At 53.1% G+C, this 16,641-nt stretch overlaps 9 protein-coding genes across 9 annotated transcripts; 4 read left to right on the forward strand and 5 right to left on the reverse strand.

Annotated features, from left to right (window-relative positions):
• Positions 1–251: 251 nt before the first annotated feature.
• Z517_01395 (uncharacterized protein) lies at positions 252–1,874 on the reverse strand (the record flags this gene model as incomplete). Its single annotated transcript, XM_013434355.1, has 1 exon — positions 252–1,874. The coding sequence occupies one exon, from the start codon at positions 1,872–1,874 to the stop codon at positions 252–254; it is 1,623 nt and encodes a 540-aa protein (XP_013289809.1).
• Positions 1,875–2,595: 721 nt separating this feature from the next.
• Z517_01396 (uncharacterized protein) lies at positions 2,596–3,688 on the reverse strand (the record flags this gene model as incomplete). The annotated part of the gene is made up of 4 exons (XM_013434356.1): positions 2,596–2,934; positions 2,991–3,202; positions 3,258–3,476; positions 3,595–3,688. The coding sequence occupies 4 exons, from the start codon at positions 3,686–3,688 to the stop codon at positions 2,596–2,598; spliced, it is 864 nt and encodes a 287-aa protein (XP_013289810.1).
• A 544-nt stretch (positions 3,689–4,232) lies between these two features.
• Z517_01397 (tRNA pseudouridine(55) synthase) lies at positions 4,233–5,585 on the reverse strand (the record flags this gene model as incomplete). Its single annotated transcript, XM_013434357.1, has 2 exons — positions 4,233–5,485; positions 5,546–5,585. 2 exons carry the CDS (start codon positions 5,583–5,585, stop codon positions 4,233–4,235), a joined length of 1,293 nt encoding a protein of 430 aa, XP_013289811.1.
• Positions 5,586–6,045: 460 nt separating this feature from the next.
• Z517_01398 (uncharacterized protein) lies at positions 6,046–7,660 on the forward strand (the record flags this gene model as incomplete). The annotated part of the gene is made up of 2 exons (XM_013434358.1): positions 6,046–6,253; positions 6,306–7,660. The coding sequence occupies 2 exons, from the start codon at positions 6,046–6,048 to the stop codon at positions 7,658–7,660; spliced, it is 1,563 nt and encodes a 520-aa protein (XP_013289812.1).
• A 218-nt stretch (positions 7,661–7,878) lies between these two features.
• Positions 7,879–9,190, reverse strand: Z517_01399 (uncharacterized protein; the record flags this gene model as incomplete). The annotated part of the gene is made up of 2 exons (XM_013434359.1): positions 7,879–8,192; positions 8,302–9,190. The coding sequence occupies 2 exons, from the start codon at positions 9,188–9,190 to the stop codon at positions 7,879–7,881; spliced, it is 1,203 nt and encodes a 400-aa protein (XP_013289813.1).
• Positions 9,191–9,935: 745 nt separating this feature from the next.
• Positions 9,936–11,594, forward strand: Z517_01400 (uncharacterized protein; the record flags this gene model as incomplete). The annotated part of the gene is made up of 1 exon (XM_013434360.1): positions 9,936–11,594. The coding sequence occupies one exon, from the start codon at positions 9,936–9,938 to the stop codon at positions 11,592–11,594; it is 1,659 nt and encodes a 552-aa protein (XP_013289814.1).
• A 784-nt stretch (positions 11,595–12,378) lies between these two features.
• Z517_01401 (uncharacterized protein) lies at positions 12,379–12,852 on the forward strand (the record flags this gene model as incomplete). The annotated part of the gene is made up of 1 exon (XM_013434361.1): positions 12,379–12,852. The coding sequence occupies one exon, from the start codon at positions 12,379–12,381 to the stop codon at positions 12,850–12,852; it is 474 nt and encodes a 157-aa protein (XP_013289815.1).
• A 359-nt stretch (positions 12,853–13,211) lies between these two features.
• On the reverse strand, positions 13,212–15,328 carry Z517_01402 (uncharacterized protein; the record flags this gene model as incomplete). Its single annotated transcript, XM_013434362.1, has 2 exons — positions 13,212–14,736; positions 14,793–15,328. 2 exons carry the CDS (start codon positions 15,326–15,328, stop codon positions 13,212–13,214), a joined length of 2,061 nt encoding a protein of 686 aa, XP_013289816.1.
• Positions 15,329–15,523: 195 nt separating this feature from the next.
• On the forward strand, positions 15,524–15,880 carry Z517_01403 (uncharacterized protein; the record flags this gene model as incomplete). The annotated part of the gene is made up of 1 exon (XM_013434363.1): positions 15,524–15,880. The coding sequence occupies one exon, from the start codon at positions 15,524–15,526 to the stop codon at positions 15,878–15,880; it is 357 nt and encodes a 118-aa protein (XP_013289817.1).
• Positions 15,881–16,641: the final 761 nt, after the last annotated feature.

The following is a 16,641-nucleotide window of genomic DNA, read 5'->3' on the forward strand; positions in this document are numbered from 1 at the left end:
AGAAATGTTTAAACGAGCGCTTGTTGAATTCAACTACTATGCAAATGGCACCTGGCCATCAGTCAATCACACATCTAGCAGTGCTGTCATTTCATCCCCACATTGTCCCATGCATGGTGTCCTCGATAACCGGCGCTATGCAAGTTGTTCATCAAGTCGTTTTGAACCAAAGTAGATCGAAGACCATCCCGATGCCAGAATCATGCATTCCGCCGAGTAACCACCCTCGTTCTCCGCGGAACCGTTCGCTTCTAACAGTTTTCGGATCCACCCATACTCTCTACAAAGGCGTTCAGCTCCCTGGAGTCTTTGCGGTGGTGATACCATTTCCCCGGATCATCTGACCAGCTGACCATAGAACTCCACCGTTCCTTCTCCACAACCGTTAACACGTTGACAGGGTCATTGACGTTGGAATCCTTGATCTTGTGCGCAGGGGACCGGAAGGGCTTCAGGCTGACAATGTGGCATCCTTCCTTAAGGTCGAGGAAAACGTACTTGAGTTTGTCGTTCAACTCGGCGGTGAAGGCTTGATTGTTCACCAGGACCACGTCTGCTCGCTTGAGGACTTGCCGGACTTGTTCGTTGGTGAGGAAGTTGCCGTGAATGAGGTGGACCTCGCCCGGTTTGATGCCCCAGAGCCGGCAGCGAGCTGGGAATTCGTCGCCCTGGAGCTGGGCCAAAATATTGGGGTTGTCCATGACTTCACATCCCCATGACTCGGCTCCAGTCTCCAGGGCGGCTTGAAGCACACAATTACCGACACCGGATCCAAGATCAATGAATACCTGATCGGACTTGAGGTTCGTCTCCTTGAATATGCGGCTCAGAAATTTGGGTAGGAGTTCGCCATAGACATTGTCGGAAAAGCTTTCATAATGTCTCACAAGATTGACTTGGGGCGACACTGTCCGAGCGTAGATCTGGTTCTTGATGATATGCTCGACTAACCTGAGATCAACGCGGCGCATCTGATCCAGTTTCTTCGCGATCGTCCCATCCTTGCGCTTGTCAGCCACCAACGAGTTGAATGTCTCCACCACTTTGACATATTTTGACTGAGCTCCAACTCGCCCTCTCATTCCAAGGAGGGCTTGTCGATGAAGCTGTTGTACAAGTCCTGATCCATCATCGCTGGTGACTTTTTCTGCAGACTCATTGTCAAGATAATACTCTGCCACGATTTTCATGGTTGCTTCGATTTCGTCCAGAGGTTTGAAATCAGAAGAGTCGGTAGGCTTGACCAACTGGTATTTCTCGCTCTGCAGAGAAGTCGGGTACTGGAGCTCGATCGTGGGGCACTCATCCTCATCCCCTTCCAAGGCTGTGAAGAATGCCTCGTATTTGTCTCTTCCATGTTCTGTAAGGGTGTTGTTTGCGATGTCGAACGCATGCACCATGTGAAAGCCGCTTCCATCCTCCTGAGAAAAGGCTGCGAGATCCCTAACTTTGCGCTTCTCGTCTATGCTGTCTTTGCGATCGAGGCGGATTCGCTTTCTAGGCTTGTCGCCCTCTTCTTCGCTCTCATCATCGGAGCTTGTTAGTCTCGGCGTCGACACAGCAGGAGATGCTCTCTTCGTCCTATTTTGTCTTTCTTTCTTTATTCGTTCGGTCGGCTCTCCACTGTTCTGCCTGGAATGCACTGAAACTGGGGTGCTCGACTTCCGCGGCGCGCTTGTGATGCGGGCATGTCCATTGCTGAGAGTTTTGTGGGAGAACGCAGGCTTGGTGGAAGCGACTGTTGGGACAAGTTTTGCGGCTGGCTTTGCAGCTGAATTCACTGTGACAACCTTGGTGGCAATCTTGAGAGGGGCCTTTTTGGCCTTCAAGGCAGCGAATGACAAGGGTCGAGATTCGGCTGGCAGAGATCCCATGCTGAACGACAGCAGTGAGCAGAGACGAATACGCAGGAATGAACGCTGATGTAAAGAGCGTGGTTGAGATCAGGTTGACATGGTGTATAAAAGGCAGGCGTGCAAAGGCACAATAAATAACGAAAGGGAGAAGATCACAGGCACACGACTTAGTGAGCGGCGAGGCGGGTAACAAACATGAAAAGAATGCGAGGTGAGGCGCACTCGGGTATCCTAATAGTACAAGGGACAAGGGACGGGGATGTACCTGCATGAGTTTTTCCGTTCAGCCTGGCCGCCTTGCGAGGTGAAAAGGGAATAGATCGGCAAATCATTAGGGCGGCTTGGCCTACGTCACTGCGTCCTTTCCGCGCAGGCGTTTACATTTCAACGCAGGTTGCAGGGAAATTTAAACTCTACAACGACAATTTGAGCAGTAGAGGCGAGATTGACTGGCACATTTAGAACAAGAGCAAGAGTCAGAGAAACAGAGGGTATTGTTAATGGGGACCATTGGAACCACAACAAAGGAAAGACTCTCAGGAACAGCGGAAAGACTCTGAGCAACAGCAAAAGGAGCTCCTACAATCGCTGACACAGCAAAGCGAACAGATGAGAGAACTCACAATGAAACAGTGCAGAATTCACACTCAAGATATATTATACGCTCTCTTTTCATACTGGCCTGGGCCACTCATGAGGCTGACCTAATATGGAAAACCGCAGAACCGCATCTGAATCTTCAACTACCCTTAAACCACTCATCCTCCGCAAGCTGCTTCGCCGTAGGCCTATCTCTATGATCAAGCTTCATTATCTTGAGTAAAAAGGTCTTGTCTTCCTTGGACACCTCTCGCTCGGCAATACGTCCAAAAGGCTTCATCTTCTCGGGTGGCACGCTGTCCATGACATAATCCAGGACGGCTAAAACATCATCGTTCGCTATTTCTCCATAAGACGCTGGAAACGGTCCAAAAAATTGATGCTGCCTCATGAGAATCCTCAATTCGTACTCCTCATGGTCAGCAGGCACATTTGGTTCAAAGATAAACCAGTCATCGCCATAGATCAGCGCAATGAGCTGCACGTAGAGAGTCAGGTTATCAATTGTTAAGTATACCCAGGATTCGGACTCACCATAGCACCAAAGGACCAAATGTCAGTTGGAGTTCCCCAACCGATTTGGAGCATTGCTTCAGGGCTTCGCCAGATTGGTGCCCCGATCATGTCACAATCTCTTGCCCAAGGAGAATTGTCAGGAACAGTGTTTCCCAAATCACCCAACTGGACGTCGGTGAAACGATGTTCTCCCTTTCCGTAGTTGACCAAGACATTATCTAACTTGACATCTATGTGAGACTCAGTGGGGTCCCTTGTAAGCTTGAGGACGTACAAACAACAGACCTGTGTGGACGTAATGCTCCTCGTGCAGCAATTTTAGGGCCTCGAGGACACTTTTGGCGACGTACTTGATCTCGGACTTAGTGAGCCGTTGGGATGCAGATGCTCTCCGGAGGTCGTCATCGAGATGTTTCAGTACGAGTGCTGGAGTATCGGGAGGGTCATGTATCTCGTCGATCAGAGGCCGGAGAGAGGAAGTCCTGGCTTGAAAGCGTTTGAGAACTGCCCGCCCATTGTCGAGACGAAAGTACCGAACGCTTTTGATAACAACGGTTTGCTCACTGTGGCTCCTACGAAAGCAAAATCAGTCGAGAGAACGGTGAGCGCCAAGACAACGTACGTTGCAGCCAAATGGATTCGTGTAGTTGCTTTTGTATTGTATATGTGCCGGCACTACCTCTCAGTAATTGGCCCAAACGAAACAGAGAAGCCATTGAGATTTCTGTAGAGAATACCAAGATTCCGACTGGAACATATCCTGGGTACCAGAAAAGTTCGCCGTCCAAATTGCGGCCGCCAAGACTAACTTTCATCCATCCCAACCAGACAACCAGAACATGCTTCTGCAGAAGTGTAGGCGCCGATGCAACCCATTACAACCTAGGAACAACGCACAATACCTGGTTCAGTAGTTATGAAGTGTGAATCCACTTGTAACACGCTGGCATGACTATCGCCGGGTGACAACAGTTTTCCAACTAGCACAATGGCCGAAATCGAGAACTTGGAAAGAAAGCTGGTTGACCGGGAGACAGTTGGGTAGAGGACGCGGCGAGGCGGGTTCTTATGGACGTCAAAAGCGGCCGCGCGCCCAGCCCTGACCATACCTGAAACGGTCGGACCGCCTAAGCCGAAGGCGGATTTCTCGGCATCAACTTCACGGTGCAATTCAAAAGTACAATTACAAAGGACGAGACGCATATGGAACGTGTCATCGCCCCCAAGCATAGACTCCTATTCCTGGGCGTTGGGCGTACATTACTCGGGGGACGAGCTGTTTCGCCGCTTCGATCTTTCTTGCCCTTCCCAACGTCTCTGACCACCCCAGGCCCTCTTGTGCCGGTTGTTCCCTTGCCTACCGTCGAACCTCTTGTGACCATGATCTCTTTCGGATCGATCGCGGTTACCAGGCTTGTTCTCGTTGGAAGGGGCGGGATGAGTCTCCATCCATTTTTCCAGCATGTCTGCGATTTTCGGACCCCACACATCCTCGCCAGCTTCCAGATCGTCGTATGTAAGCGCAGGCACGAAGCCTTCTGGAGTAGGGTGAACACTTGTGTAGTCGCCTTGCTTACTTCGTACCAAGGCTGCCATCGTGCCATAGGAACCGCAAGCGATACCTAGATCATACGCAAATGAACGCACGTAGAATCCACTGCTCACAGTAAGACGGATGCGCGCCGCGGGGGCATTGGCAGGCTGAGCTTCTTGTGTCGGGAGATGGTGTGTATGCAACTCTGCCTTTTTGTCATGAGGTAGCTGGTTGCTTTTGCGCTGTTCCTTGTATCTCTCATCAGAGGGGCTCTTGGGGTTGGTGGGTGCTGGTTCTTGCTCCACAGATTTCCTTGTTGCCTCAGCTCCGGCCATCAGCTTTTGAGCCACAGCTTTCTCTTCCTCACTCGCTTCCTCTGCTGGCCATCTGAAATCATGTTCTCCAGGGCCGTAGAAGTCAAGTAGTGTGCATTCCGAAATCTCGACATCCCGACTTTCTAACTCCCTAGGCAATTCCTTCCCACTTCTTGCATACTCGTAAAGTTTCATTCCGTCGATCTTGATTGCGCTGTAAATCGGGGGAATCTGTTTCATCTTTCCCCGGAGGCATGTCAATCTGTCTTCGACCACTTGTCGAGAGATGGTTTCTGTCGGAGCCTCCGCCACTATTTTCCCCATGATGTCGTAAGTATCGGTGCTTTTCCCGAATAACACAACAGTCTCATATGTTTTCTTGCAGCCAAGGAAGTCAGGGAGCGATTTCGACCCTCTGCCCAGTCCAACAATCAAGACGCCGGTTGCAAGAGGGTCCAGAGTCCCGCCATGGCCCATCTTGAATATCTGGTCATTGCCCCTCTTCCGGCGCTTAGGCTGGTGTCGCTCCTGTTCCTCTTGGGCTTTTCTGGTCTTTTCAAGTAAAGGGGTGAAGGTTTTAGATTCCGCAAATTTGTGCTGGAGGTCTCGAAGCACTTGAGCGGAAGAGATGCTAGGAGGCTTGCTGATGGCTAACAGATAGGTGGCTAGTTAGGGTATGCACTGGAAAACGATGGGGAGGGTCTGAGGAGAGGAATTGGCCTCACCAAAGACGCCCTCGAGGACTTTTCCAGCTGGCTGGGCCATCTTGAGGATGAAGGCCGGCTTCATGCGACACAGGGAGTCTTCCGGTCGCAGAGCTGCACCTTACTGTCACCCTGGGGGTTGGTCTGCTTTTCACTCCAGGGATAAAACGCAGCGCAGGCTTCGAGAAGGACTTTGGAAACAAATCAGTTCACGGAAAAGTTAGTGGAGCCGCACGTGATAATCGAAGTTTAACCCCCTGCTCAGCCAATCAAAATTGTAAAACCCTGCCTCTAGCCATGGCTCTCCCACTACCAGTCTCCAGCCTCCTTCTCTTCGCTCACCATAATGCGCGTTGATCATTTCTGCCACCCACTCCTTACGACGGTTCAACCTCACCATCGACACTACCTAACCATTGCAAGTGACAACCGACTGCGAGATGCCGATGAGACCCCTCTCCTTACCTGCTCTATAGCGCAGTTCCTGGCTCGCAGCATGAGCCTTGCGGTATCCTCTGGATATGTCCACACGACCTGAAGAACGAGTTCTGAAACCCCTCGACCCCGTCCCCGATGATGTCAATGACTGGCCGGACTTCGCATTGCGAGAAACAAAAATATTCTATCAAGGAAAAGGCCGCTATGCAGACCTTCTACAGGCTTCGGAAGAGGCACCACTCTGTGTTGTGGGGGAGTTGATGCCGTTGGACGATGAGCAGGAACATCTTGGTACGCAGTTTCGTCCGTTTTACCTGAAGCAGGTGCTGATGACTTCTACCAGCCTTGATAGAAGAACCATTATATGCACGTATAAAGATCGACAACGTTACGAATTACAGCTTTGGTCAAGATGACAACGGGAAGCCCGTTATTTGGGCTGCAGGCAAGGCGGGCTGGTACGAGATTTCACCCTCAGATCGCTATCTGAGTTATTTCAACGACACTTTAGAGGCTATTGATTTATTTTATTTCATGGTTGATCAGCACCAGAAGCTTGGACGGAAGCGCCAGAAGCTGGGATTCATGATCGACCCATTTCTTACCGCATACCAGAAGCACACGGGTTACAGGATTAATGACGATGACGAAGCCATGGAAATGATTCATAAACATCATCGCTTCCTGCTGAAGCAGATGCTTGAAGAGAGGGAGGGGATCGACTGGTCCCAGACATATTTATGGAAACATTTAGCCGAGACTTACGCAGACGAACTGGAGGTATTGAAGACGGCCTTGGCAAGAGTCAATCAGAATGGCCTACCAGAGGCTTCAGACTCGTCGGAAGAGGAGGAAGACGATGGAGGTGAGGAAGAAGAGGGGGAAGAAGCACAGGAAGAAACACACAAGGACAGAGAGGGCACGTCAGAAGGGTCCGATGGTGACGCTTCCGAAGCAAGTTCTGAGGCAGCCTCCAGCAGCGCGACCGAGACCAAGCCGGAGCCCATTGACTGGACCAGACCTATATGGGATATGCTAAACGTACTCCGGAAGTCAGCGAACTTCAACATGCGACACTGTGGAATCGACGAAGCCGCCACGGAGCTACAGAAGTTGCCTGCGTTCGATGGATCACACGAAGACGCAGTGGCCGCGTTTGAGCGCTCAGCAGAGCCATTATTGAAACTAATGAACGAGGCAAAACTCCGAAAGAAGTTCAATTGGTCTACTCGGAGAATATACGACGAGTTGGAAGCTACTCTTGCCGATGTGGTCGCAGATGAGACCATGAAGACTCCCCAAAAACCTGGCGGAGGGAAACCCCAGCGGCATCGAATGAAGTCTGTGCTTCGTCCGAGCGGAGCTAGCAAATCACACAAGCGCGCGAGAGGCACCGTGGAAGAGGACGAAGACGAGGTGATGAGTGACGTTCCCATTTCATCACCAGTAGCTCGACGACAACCTGGTCCGCTACCACCCAGTGGTTTGAGAGAAACCACAGTAGATTCGGGGCCCAGTCGCGAAGATAGTCCCAGTCGACAGCTCAATGGCCATCTAGGTGCCGACGCGTTGCCAGAGCTACCGCCTGGGCCGGAGGCGCAAGAGATGCTCGACTTGGTTGCCCAAGAGGCCAAGCGAGTTGGTCGACAGCATCAGACGGGTCATCTGCAAGCATTCCTGGGACAATGGGTTGTCTGAGCAGAGCAGGTCAAGGCTCTTGCAGCAGCATTTCGGGAAGGCGTTTTGAATCTGGTGGCCGTGCCTGGTTGGGGAGTTTTTTGCACTGTGTTTGTCTGTATGATTGTGATACCCCCATGTGCTTCGACATAGCATTGTGTCTCTTGTAGAGAATTAACTCATGTGACAAGTCTTGTCTGTTGTCGTGGCTCCTCCCAAATGGTGACTCATGCTAAGCATCACCGAGTAGCCAGCCTCTTGCTCTTGCCAGGCCTTTTTGCCTTGCCCTTGCCGCCCTTGCCTTTCATTCGAGCCGCCGAAAACCCGCGCATGTCCCCGCTGCTGATGGCATCGCCGCTTTTTGCATGCCGTTTCTTGCCACCGAAGCCGTACTTCTGGTCGCGCTTTTGTCGCTTCGGGTTGGGGCCACTACCGACACCGCGATCACGGCCCGACCGATCTTTGGCGGCTGGATTCTCCACGTCGATGTTTTGGAAGAGCTCGTCGTCTAGGTTACCCTCGGTGACTTTGCCGGTGTCGGCGCCCTTGCGTTCTATGGGACGGAAAATCGTGTTAGTAGCCTAGCCACACAGATCTGACGGCAAAAGCCATCTGGGTGGGAAAAAAGGTTAGGGTGGAGAGCGGGTTTGGGCAAGACTCACTCCTCTTCAATTCCTTGATCTTCTCGAGCGTCGTCCTCTTTTCCTTGGCCCTCTCCTGCTCTTTCGCAACCTGGACTGCCTTTCCAAACTTCTTAGCGTCTCTCAGTTTGCGCGCCTCCTCTGCGGCTTTCTTGTTCGCGGCTTCGTCGTACATCTTCTGCTTGACGCGGCCCATGTGTTCGTCGCTCTTGACCATCTCTGCGAAGTAGTCCGCCGGACGGGAGAAGGGGATTTTCTCGGCGCGGAGCAGGTCCCGCGCCGAGACGACGGCGGTGCGGGCGATGCGGTAGAATTCGAGTTCGCGCGTGAGGTCGTCGTTGGGGTCCGGGACGGCCTGTGACGTGGGCGGGAGATCCGACACCAGGGAGTTGTGGTAGTGGAAGGGCGTCGATTTGGGGGCTTTTATGACGGAAATGCGGTTGCGGGCGGCCACCAGCGCAGGGCCGTTGTTGATGGTCATCTTTTGGTAGGGGATCGTGTCTTCGAGATCGGAATCGTCGAGGTCGGAGACGGGGACGTCGGACTCGTTCTCCGCTTCCGAGGCTGAGGCGTCGATGGTTAGGGCTGGTTGTGGGATCGTGGAAGCAACACCGCCGTTAGTTGTTGCATTGGCGGTCTCTTCCTCGTCGTCTCGATCAGCTGCGTTTGCTTTGTTGTCCTCGTCTGCAAATCCCGCAAAGTCGTCACCTTGGGCCGGCTTTGTACCTCCATTTTCCAACTTCTCGCTTCTTGCCAGGTCCTCCTCGTCGGTGTCTCCTTGCTTCGCCGTCTCCAGCTTCTGTCTTTTCCGCTTCTCGGCCGCCTTCACCTGTGCCTTTCTTTTCTCGGCCTGGTAATCTCGCCCTTGGTGCGCATCCAGGGCAGCCAGTAATTTGCTCTTCTTCGCCATCTTGGGGTCGAGATTTGCAGGACCGAAAACAAAAGGTTGCAGGTGAGAGAATATGTTCAGTGGGTGGGAGAGAGTTACGCCGACTGTTCTTCTGTTCCAGATTTTTTTTGGAGATTGAACACTAACTCGATGGACTAGCAAAAAATCTACTCCACACAACAGCGAGGTGGATGAATTACCTATTACGGAAAGGCTTTGTACGGCGGATTGTTACGGTGGAGTACAATCTTGTATCCGGCCCCTTTGTGCAGCCTCGTCGGCCCCTAACCTCAAGTCTTCGAGTTGTCCGTGCATGGACGCAGGTTCGGGCTCTTGGCCAAAGACACGGTCAAAGACGTCAATTCCCATGTCTTGCGTCGAGGACAGCATCTGAAATGTGTGCAGTTTGGAGTTGAACGGCCAGTAATTGAACCGAGAGAGATGAGGCCAGCAGGTCGCCAGCGGGGAACGATTTCGGGCCCGAGTTTTCTAAACTTCGGGGCCCTACATACGAAACTCCCAAAGTCAAACAACAGTCTTCAAGGGTCGAATGATGGTCTTGTCGTCACCACAGCCTGATTGGCCTGTCAGCTATACTCTTCATGTCCCATCAACGCTGATTCCTGCCCGATGCATTGCCTCCATATAAAGATGTGGTTTTCCCTTGTGGTGCCCAGTCCACAGCTGCCAACAGCATTCTGGCGACACGGAGAAGGACCACAAGACCTCCTGCTTTATACCTCTCCAGACTCGAAGATCCTGCAAAATGTCCTCTGATACAAATGTCCCCGTCATCATCATCGGCGGCGGCATTGTAGGCCTCTCTGCCTCGAATTTCCTCGCTTACCACGGCATACATTCCATGGTGATTGAGCGCCACAAAGGGACGTCGATCCATCCCCGGGCGCGCAGTGTCAATGCACGAACCATGGAGCTCTATCGTCGGCTTGGAATCGAGGATCTCGTCCATGAAGCTGGCGCGTCATTGTCACCGAGTGGGGGCATCTATCGTGGCACTTCTCTGAAGGAGGTCATCGAACCCAAACCACGCTCTGGAGGTCTCAGAAAGTTTCCCTGGACTGGGTTTCTCGCTCCCCTAAGTCCAGTGAATGGAACATTTGTCACCCAAGACATGATTGAGCCAGTTCTTTTGGACGTTGCAAAGGGGCACGGGGTGGATGTGAGGTTCAACACGGAATGTGTCAGTGTTGAGCAGGATGAAAAGAGCGTTACTGCCGTCTTGAAGGATCGGCAGACTGGCGTCAATGTGACCGTGCAAGGACGCTATCTCATAGCCGCTGACGGCGCAGAGAGTCCGATCCGCAACCACCTGGGGGTGCCAACGACTGGACGGGGTACGATGGGCCATTTGCTCAATATCCTTTTCCACGCCGACCTCAAATATCTTGTCCAAGGACGTGAGTTTTCTCTTTGCAAGATCGAACGACCCGAAGTGACCGGCCTCTTGACGTCCATAAACAACGACGATCGCTGGGTATTCCACCTCCTCTATGACCCCTCGAAAGGCGAGCAACCTTCTGACTTTCCACCCGAAAAATGCAGAGAGCTGCTACGCCTCGCTTTGGGCGTCGGTGATATTGAGATTGATATCAAGAGTATCCTTCCATGGAAACCGTCAGTGCGGGTTGCAGAACAATTGCAACAGGGGCGTATCTTCCTCGCGGGGGACGCCGCACACCAAATGCCGCCGTGGGGAGGCCAAGGTGCAAACACGGGCATCGCAGACGTCCACAATCTTGCCTGGAAGCTCGCTGCAATCCTCCGGTGGCATGCGAGCGAGCGCTTGCTGGAGACGTACGATGTGGAGCGGATTCCCGTGGCGAGGGCGGCTGCGGAGTTTTCAGCGAGCATGGCTGATGAGAATGGAATCATCTCAACACGGGGCCGCTTTGCGCTGCTTCGACTCATTGCCAGGGGGTTCCGTCTGCTTTCCGGGCACGGCTGTTATTATACAAGTCGCGCCATCTGCACCGAGGACACTTCTCCGCTGGGCGGTCTGACGTGGAGGCCGTGGACCTGGCCGAGCCTGCTCCTTTCGATAGACGGGAGACCTGGAACGAGGGTTCCTCACTTGTGGGTCGAGCACCAGGGCAAACGCGTTTCCACTCTCGACCTGTGCGGCACGACCTTTGTATTATTTGCTGGAGGCGATGGCACTCCGTGGGTGGAAGCGGCGAGGAAAGTGTCTGCAGCGCTATCCGTCGAGATTGTCACGTATATTGTCGGTCCTAACGGCGATCTTCTGTGTCCACCGGGCCGTCTCGAATCTGCTGCTGGGATTTCATCTTGCGGGGCGATCCTGGTGCGTCCCGATGACTTTGTGGCATGGCGCCAGAGGCGACGAGTCGCTGATCGGCGAGACGAGCTCGCAAGGGCCATGAAACAAGCGTTGTGTCTGTCGTGATCTGGACGAGTGTCTATACTGTGAGACTCTGTTTAGCATTGTTTGAGAGAGAACTCTCCCCTCGTCCGCCAGTCTTCTTTTTTTCTTTTCTTTTTTTTTGGTTAGAAGTCAATACGCGAAGCATATCACAAACACACAAACAGCTCTATTCATATACGTACGTGGCGCCGGTATTGGAAACGACATCAATCCATCCACGAGTAGCTCGTAAGGCCGCCCCGGCCCCTCTCCCTCCCACTTCGCGTTGAGGAGTGAGCCACGGATCCAGGATTCAGCCGCAGTTTCAGCCTCACGCCAGGGATTCCCGACGCACAGTGCACGGTACCTATGCGGTGATGACGGTCCGGCGAATGCGCGGAGACAGTCAAGGACGCTTTGACGCTGTACATATTACTATTAAGTATCCACATCAGCAACTTACGGGCAAAAGTCAGGATGATATAAAAGTTGTTCGTGGGTCACTCGTCTTGAATTCGAGGACTGTCTCAGCGCTCCCTCCCATCTCATCTCTTCTCTTCTCTTCTCTTCTCTTCCCAGGGGTATAGATCTCGTACTTTTCAAACGTGGTGATCTGTAAACCTCGTCGTTGGCTTTGGCAGACAGACAGACAAACTGACAGAGAGACACATTCCGTGCGGACCACGACGCCCATCCTCAACAAAGCGTCAGAATCGATATTGATATCCCTGACCCCCTTTCCAAGTACAGCTCTTGTTAGCCGGCCCCCGTCCCCCCCCCCCCCAATCACCAGGGAAAGAACCAGAACCAGTGCGGAAAAAAAACAATGTCGACAATCCCACCCCTCTACCGCGTCTTCTTCAGCACGATCGACCCGCTCATCGCGCTCAGCGGCGCGCTAACCCAACTCTTCGCCCCCTCGACCATCCTACGCCTGTACAACGCCTCGTCGGCAACGATCCCGCCCGCCCCGGAAACCACTGTCCTCCTCGACAGCGGCGCGGGATACCTCCTCTCAACACTGTTTCTGCAGGTCGCGATGCTGCGCGCGCGGCCGGCCGACGTCCTCGTCTGGCGGTGTCTGCAGGGCGCGATCCTGGTTCAGGACGTTGCGATTATTGGTGCCGTGGCGAGGTCGCTCGATGTGCAGCGTCGGCTGGAGTGGGGTCTGGTGACGGGGCAGGAGTGGGCGAATCTGGCCATCCTCGCTGGCGTGGGGGCCCTGAGGGTCGCGTTTTTGCTGGGTGTCGGTATGCGTATGGATGAGCTGAATGGGGACAAGAAGGGGAAGAGTACTTGAGGTGGTGCTTGAGGTGCTCGAGTACGTCGACTCAAGGTGAAGGGAGAAAGAGAAAAAGGAGGGTCACCCAGCTAAAATGAAAGACAGGATTTCTTGTTCGTGAGCAAGAGTGGGAATCAACGACAAGCATCATTGTTCAATTACCCCAGAGAACATCTGTTTCCTTCCCTTCGCATGTAAACCTCATTACTCCCATGATCCATAATACCCTTTGCTACATCCCAGTGCCATACGTCCATCTCCATTGATCCTTTCCTTGTCCATAAAACCCATACCTCAAAAGCAACCCTAAGAAAGATTCCCTCACCTTATCCCCTGCAGACCCTGACCAACACTCCTCCCTCCCCAATGCCCAAAGCCTAAATGATGTCCTTGACCAATTTATACCCTTGTCCCAAAGTCCCCACCGTGCCCATCTGCGCCGCAGCCGCGTCGGCAACCTGGTCGGCGGCGAAGCTGGCTGCTTCTTGGAGACCCAGGCCTTGGGCGGCTCTCTGCGCCACCGTGACCCAGAGCCAGCCGCCCTTGTCGGTCCGCAACAGGCCAATCTTCTTGGTGTCGTCGCTCTTCTCGCCGCCGTCCTGGTGTTCCTCGAACAGGTCGCTGACGTTCTTGACCGCCCGCTCGTGGTTGGCGTTGGGTTCGAAGAAGCCCGCCGCGAGGCCGTCGACAGTCAGCCGCTCCTTCACTTCCTGCGCCTGCGACGGCTGCGTCAGGAAGACCGCCAGGACAGCGAGACCCAATGCGAACAGCGCGTAGACGGCTTTCAGCGTCACAAGGAGATACAGAGGCAGATATGGGACGCGCGTTGCGAGGTAATTGTTGTCTCTCGTCCACTCGAGCTCGTTCTGTACCCTGACGGTGATTCCCGAACTGAGGGCTATGGCGGCCTGGGAGAAACGGTCGGCAAAGATCCGTGACAGACCCTCCGGTGTCTTCTGATAGGCTGCCAACGCGGCGGCGTCCTGGAGGGACAGATGGGACAGTGGACTGTTGATGGCGAACGGTGCGCTAAAGACGGCACCGTAGTAGTCTGCTACATCCTCGTCTGCCTGGAGCTCAACAAGACCTATTGATCCATTGGTCCAGTTGTATCTCACTTCGGCGATGACTGCTGAGCAGCTCAGGACGAAGACGGTGTCACCAGTTGCATCATATTTGAGGTAGTGGTCGTTTCGCATATCTTCGAATTCGTCCTGATAAGTGTCCACTGGCGGGAAGCCCTTTGACCAGGTCAAAAACTGGAGTGGGTTCTGCGTGGTGAAGAGGTTGGTGGTGCTGCTTCCGAAACCCACAGCTTGAGTCTTTGCCGTGTCGTTGAAGAATTGAATGCCGACCATCGCCTCGTCTGGCGCTGACGTCGCATCCTTAGGGTCCATGCCAACCTCTCCGGAGTATGAAAAGGATGGCGCGCTGTAAGCTCCGCAGGTGAAGCCGGAGCTGCGATCGTCAACGGATGTGACATTACAGTCTTGTGTCACCATCTGGCATTGCGTCTTGATCGCCAGCGTTGTTGCCGCAAAGTCAAGCGTCCTGCTGCTCTGGATATCCCCAAGAAAGTAGTAGTTTGAGCCATTGACTGTGACATTGAATATTGTGTTATTCTCAGAGTTCGACATCAGCGTCTCTGCTGCTTGTTGGGCATTGAGCACACCTTGACGCTCTCCGTTGGACGCGGTCCAGTTCGTGATGCTGCAGGGGTAGCTGCAACTTGCTTGAGCATTGCCGGGACAGGTCCGTATCTGCCACTCGCCTGGTCCGCACTGGCTTGAGTTTAGACCTCTTCCAAAAGAGAATGCTGTGCTGTTCTGGGGAATCACCAATGCGATGTTCATAGCCGTGGTGACTGTACCGAACCAGCTGTCGACTGCACCGATGGCGAAGCTGTGTGGCAGAATTAGTACCATCCACAGGGGAACGACATAGGACGAGCGACTCACGTCATGAAGACAATGAACGACAAACACCAAAAGGCCAGAGGAACTGGTGGAACAAGGGTCTCATGATTATACCAGCGATACTTGACAGCATCGAGCAGAGGTTGGGTTCCACCTCCATTGAGCAGTCCGATCAGGATGGATACCTGGTGAGGACTCGGCAGCTTCTCGGATTTGTTGGCAGTAGCTTTCATAATGCGTTGTCCTGCGAAGAAGGCAACAAGAGCCATGGAAGCACCGGTGACGAAAGGTATGATCTTGGCCGTCCATGAAGATATCATGTGCAACACAGCTGGATTGGTGATGGTCTTGTAGTATAAGTAGTAGGCATGATCGCCTCCATTCTTTTCGATTCGCTGGATAATGTCCAAAGTATCCAGTCCTTCAGTCGCGGCTGTCTCTTGCTTCTCAGGAAGAAAGACATAACTGCTGTCGATTTGGTTGTACAGGATGGCAGTTAAAAGAACACTGGAGATGATGGCCACTGGGACGCAAGGTGCAAATGCCCCCCATAGCAGAGAGGGCAAAGCACCCTCCATGTTGTCTTTGATCACATGATGGGAGGTGGGAGTTGGGGGAGGGCTATCTGAGCTGGTCTGTGTGGCAGGTGTCCCAAGACCCCTTTCAGATAGAAGAGGGATCCTTGTAGGGGACTGAGGCTGCTGTGGCATCGCTGCCATTATGCTGCGCAATCAATACAGGAAACTTGAATACAGACCTACTGAAGCCAGACGATGGACCACGAAAACGCGAAAGACAGCGCAAAGCAAGAGCCAGGCTGCGAGTATTTGAGTCATTCATACTCGACCACTTTGGAGAGGTCATACACCCAGTTTGCCGAAGGCAACTGGGAAATGGCGATTGCGCAAAAACCGCACGAAGAACAGTCCATGAAGGGAGCGTACAGCCGACGAAAGCAGCAAAGAGACGAAAAAGCAGGGACTGGACAACTCGTGAAGGTGGGTGAAGCTATTCAGGCATTGGCGACGTGTTTATCGGTCAGTAGGCTGGCCATGGACGACATCCTCAAAGGTGTTTGTGGCTGGCTTAAAGCTGCATTTCAGCTTCGGAAATGGCCCAGTCCAGGCTGAAAGTAGAGCAGCACCCAACGTTAGCGAGTAGATGTGTGGGAGGAGAAAGCATCCGCCTTCCCCAGGCTGAAGAAAAGGCCGTTAGGCTGGCCAGTCATGTCATGTCGAGTGGTTCGTGCTCCATCGCGCAACCATTTCCCTTCGCAATGCTGTCTCCGGGCCCGGGCAGCACACCATCACGGGATGTTCTGGACTCGGCCTCGTAACTTGAGCTTTGGCATGGACGCAGGGCAAACAGACGCAGTAGGTCGACCTTCGAGGGGAGTCTGACTTACTGTGCCACCTGCTGAAAGGCGCAAAGCCGGTTTGGGCTCATCCTAGCGTACCTTTGGGCGTCGACATTCGTGAAAGTGGAGGATGTCGAGGGAGAATCAAGTGAGTTGGGATGTGGTGGAAAAGTGGCTGGATTAGACTATCCGGGGTCACAAGCTTTAATTCTCTTTAGCAATGCTTGACAAGTGCTTAACAGTTTCTTAAAAGGTGCCTAGTGGCCCCCAAGTTGCCCTATTTAGTAAGGGAGCATTTTACAAGACCTTCCGTATTGATCAGTCCGCCTAATTTCACCACTTGGGCAGTCACTCACACATTACCAAAGTACGAGGTACATACCTCTATTACTCGAGAACGAAAAACCTAATTGCCGTATGCGGTTTGATCATAGCGAGTGAGCGAAGGCTGCTTTAACCTGAGATTTACCTAAGCCTTTGGCTGAGCATCACTGAGGCTCCCTGAGCACCACACCGAGTGCCTAATCAGGCCCC

The sequence above is a fragment of the Fonsecaea pedrosoi genome (genome assembly GCF_000835455.1).
Source record: "Fonsecaea pedrosoi CBS 271.37 unplaced genomic scaffold supercont1.1, whole genome shotgun sequence".
Lineage (NCBI taxonomy): Eukaryota > Fungi > Ascomycota > Eurotiomycetes > Chaetothyriales > Herpotrichiellaceae > Fonsecaea > Fonsecaea pedrosoi.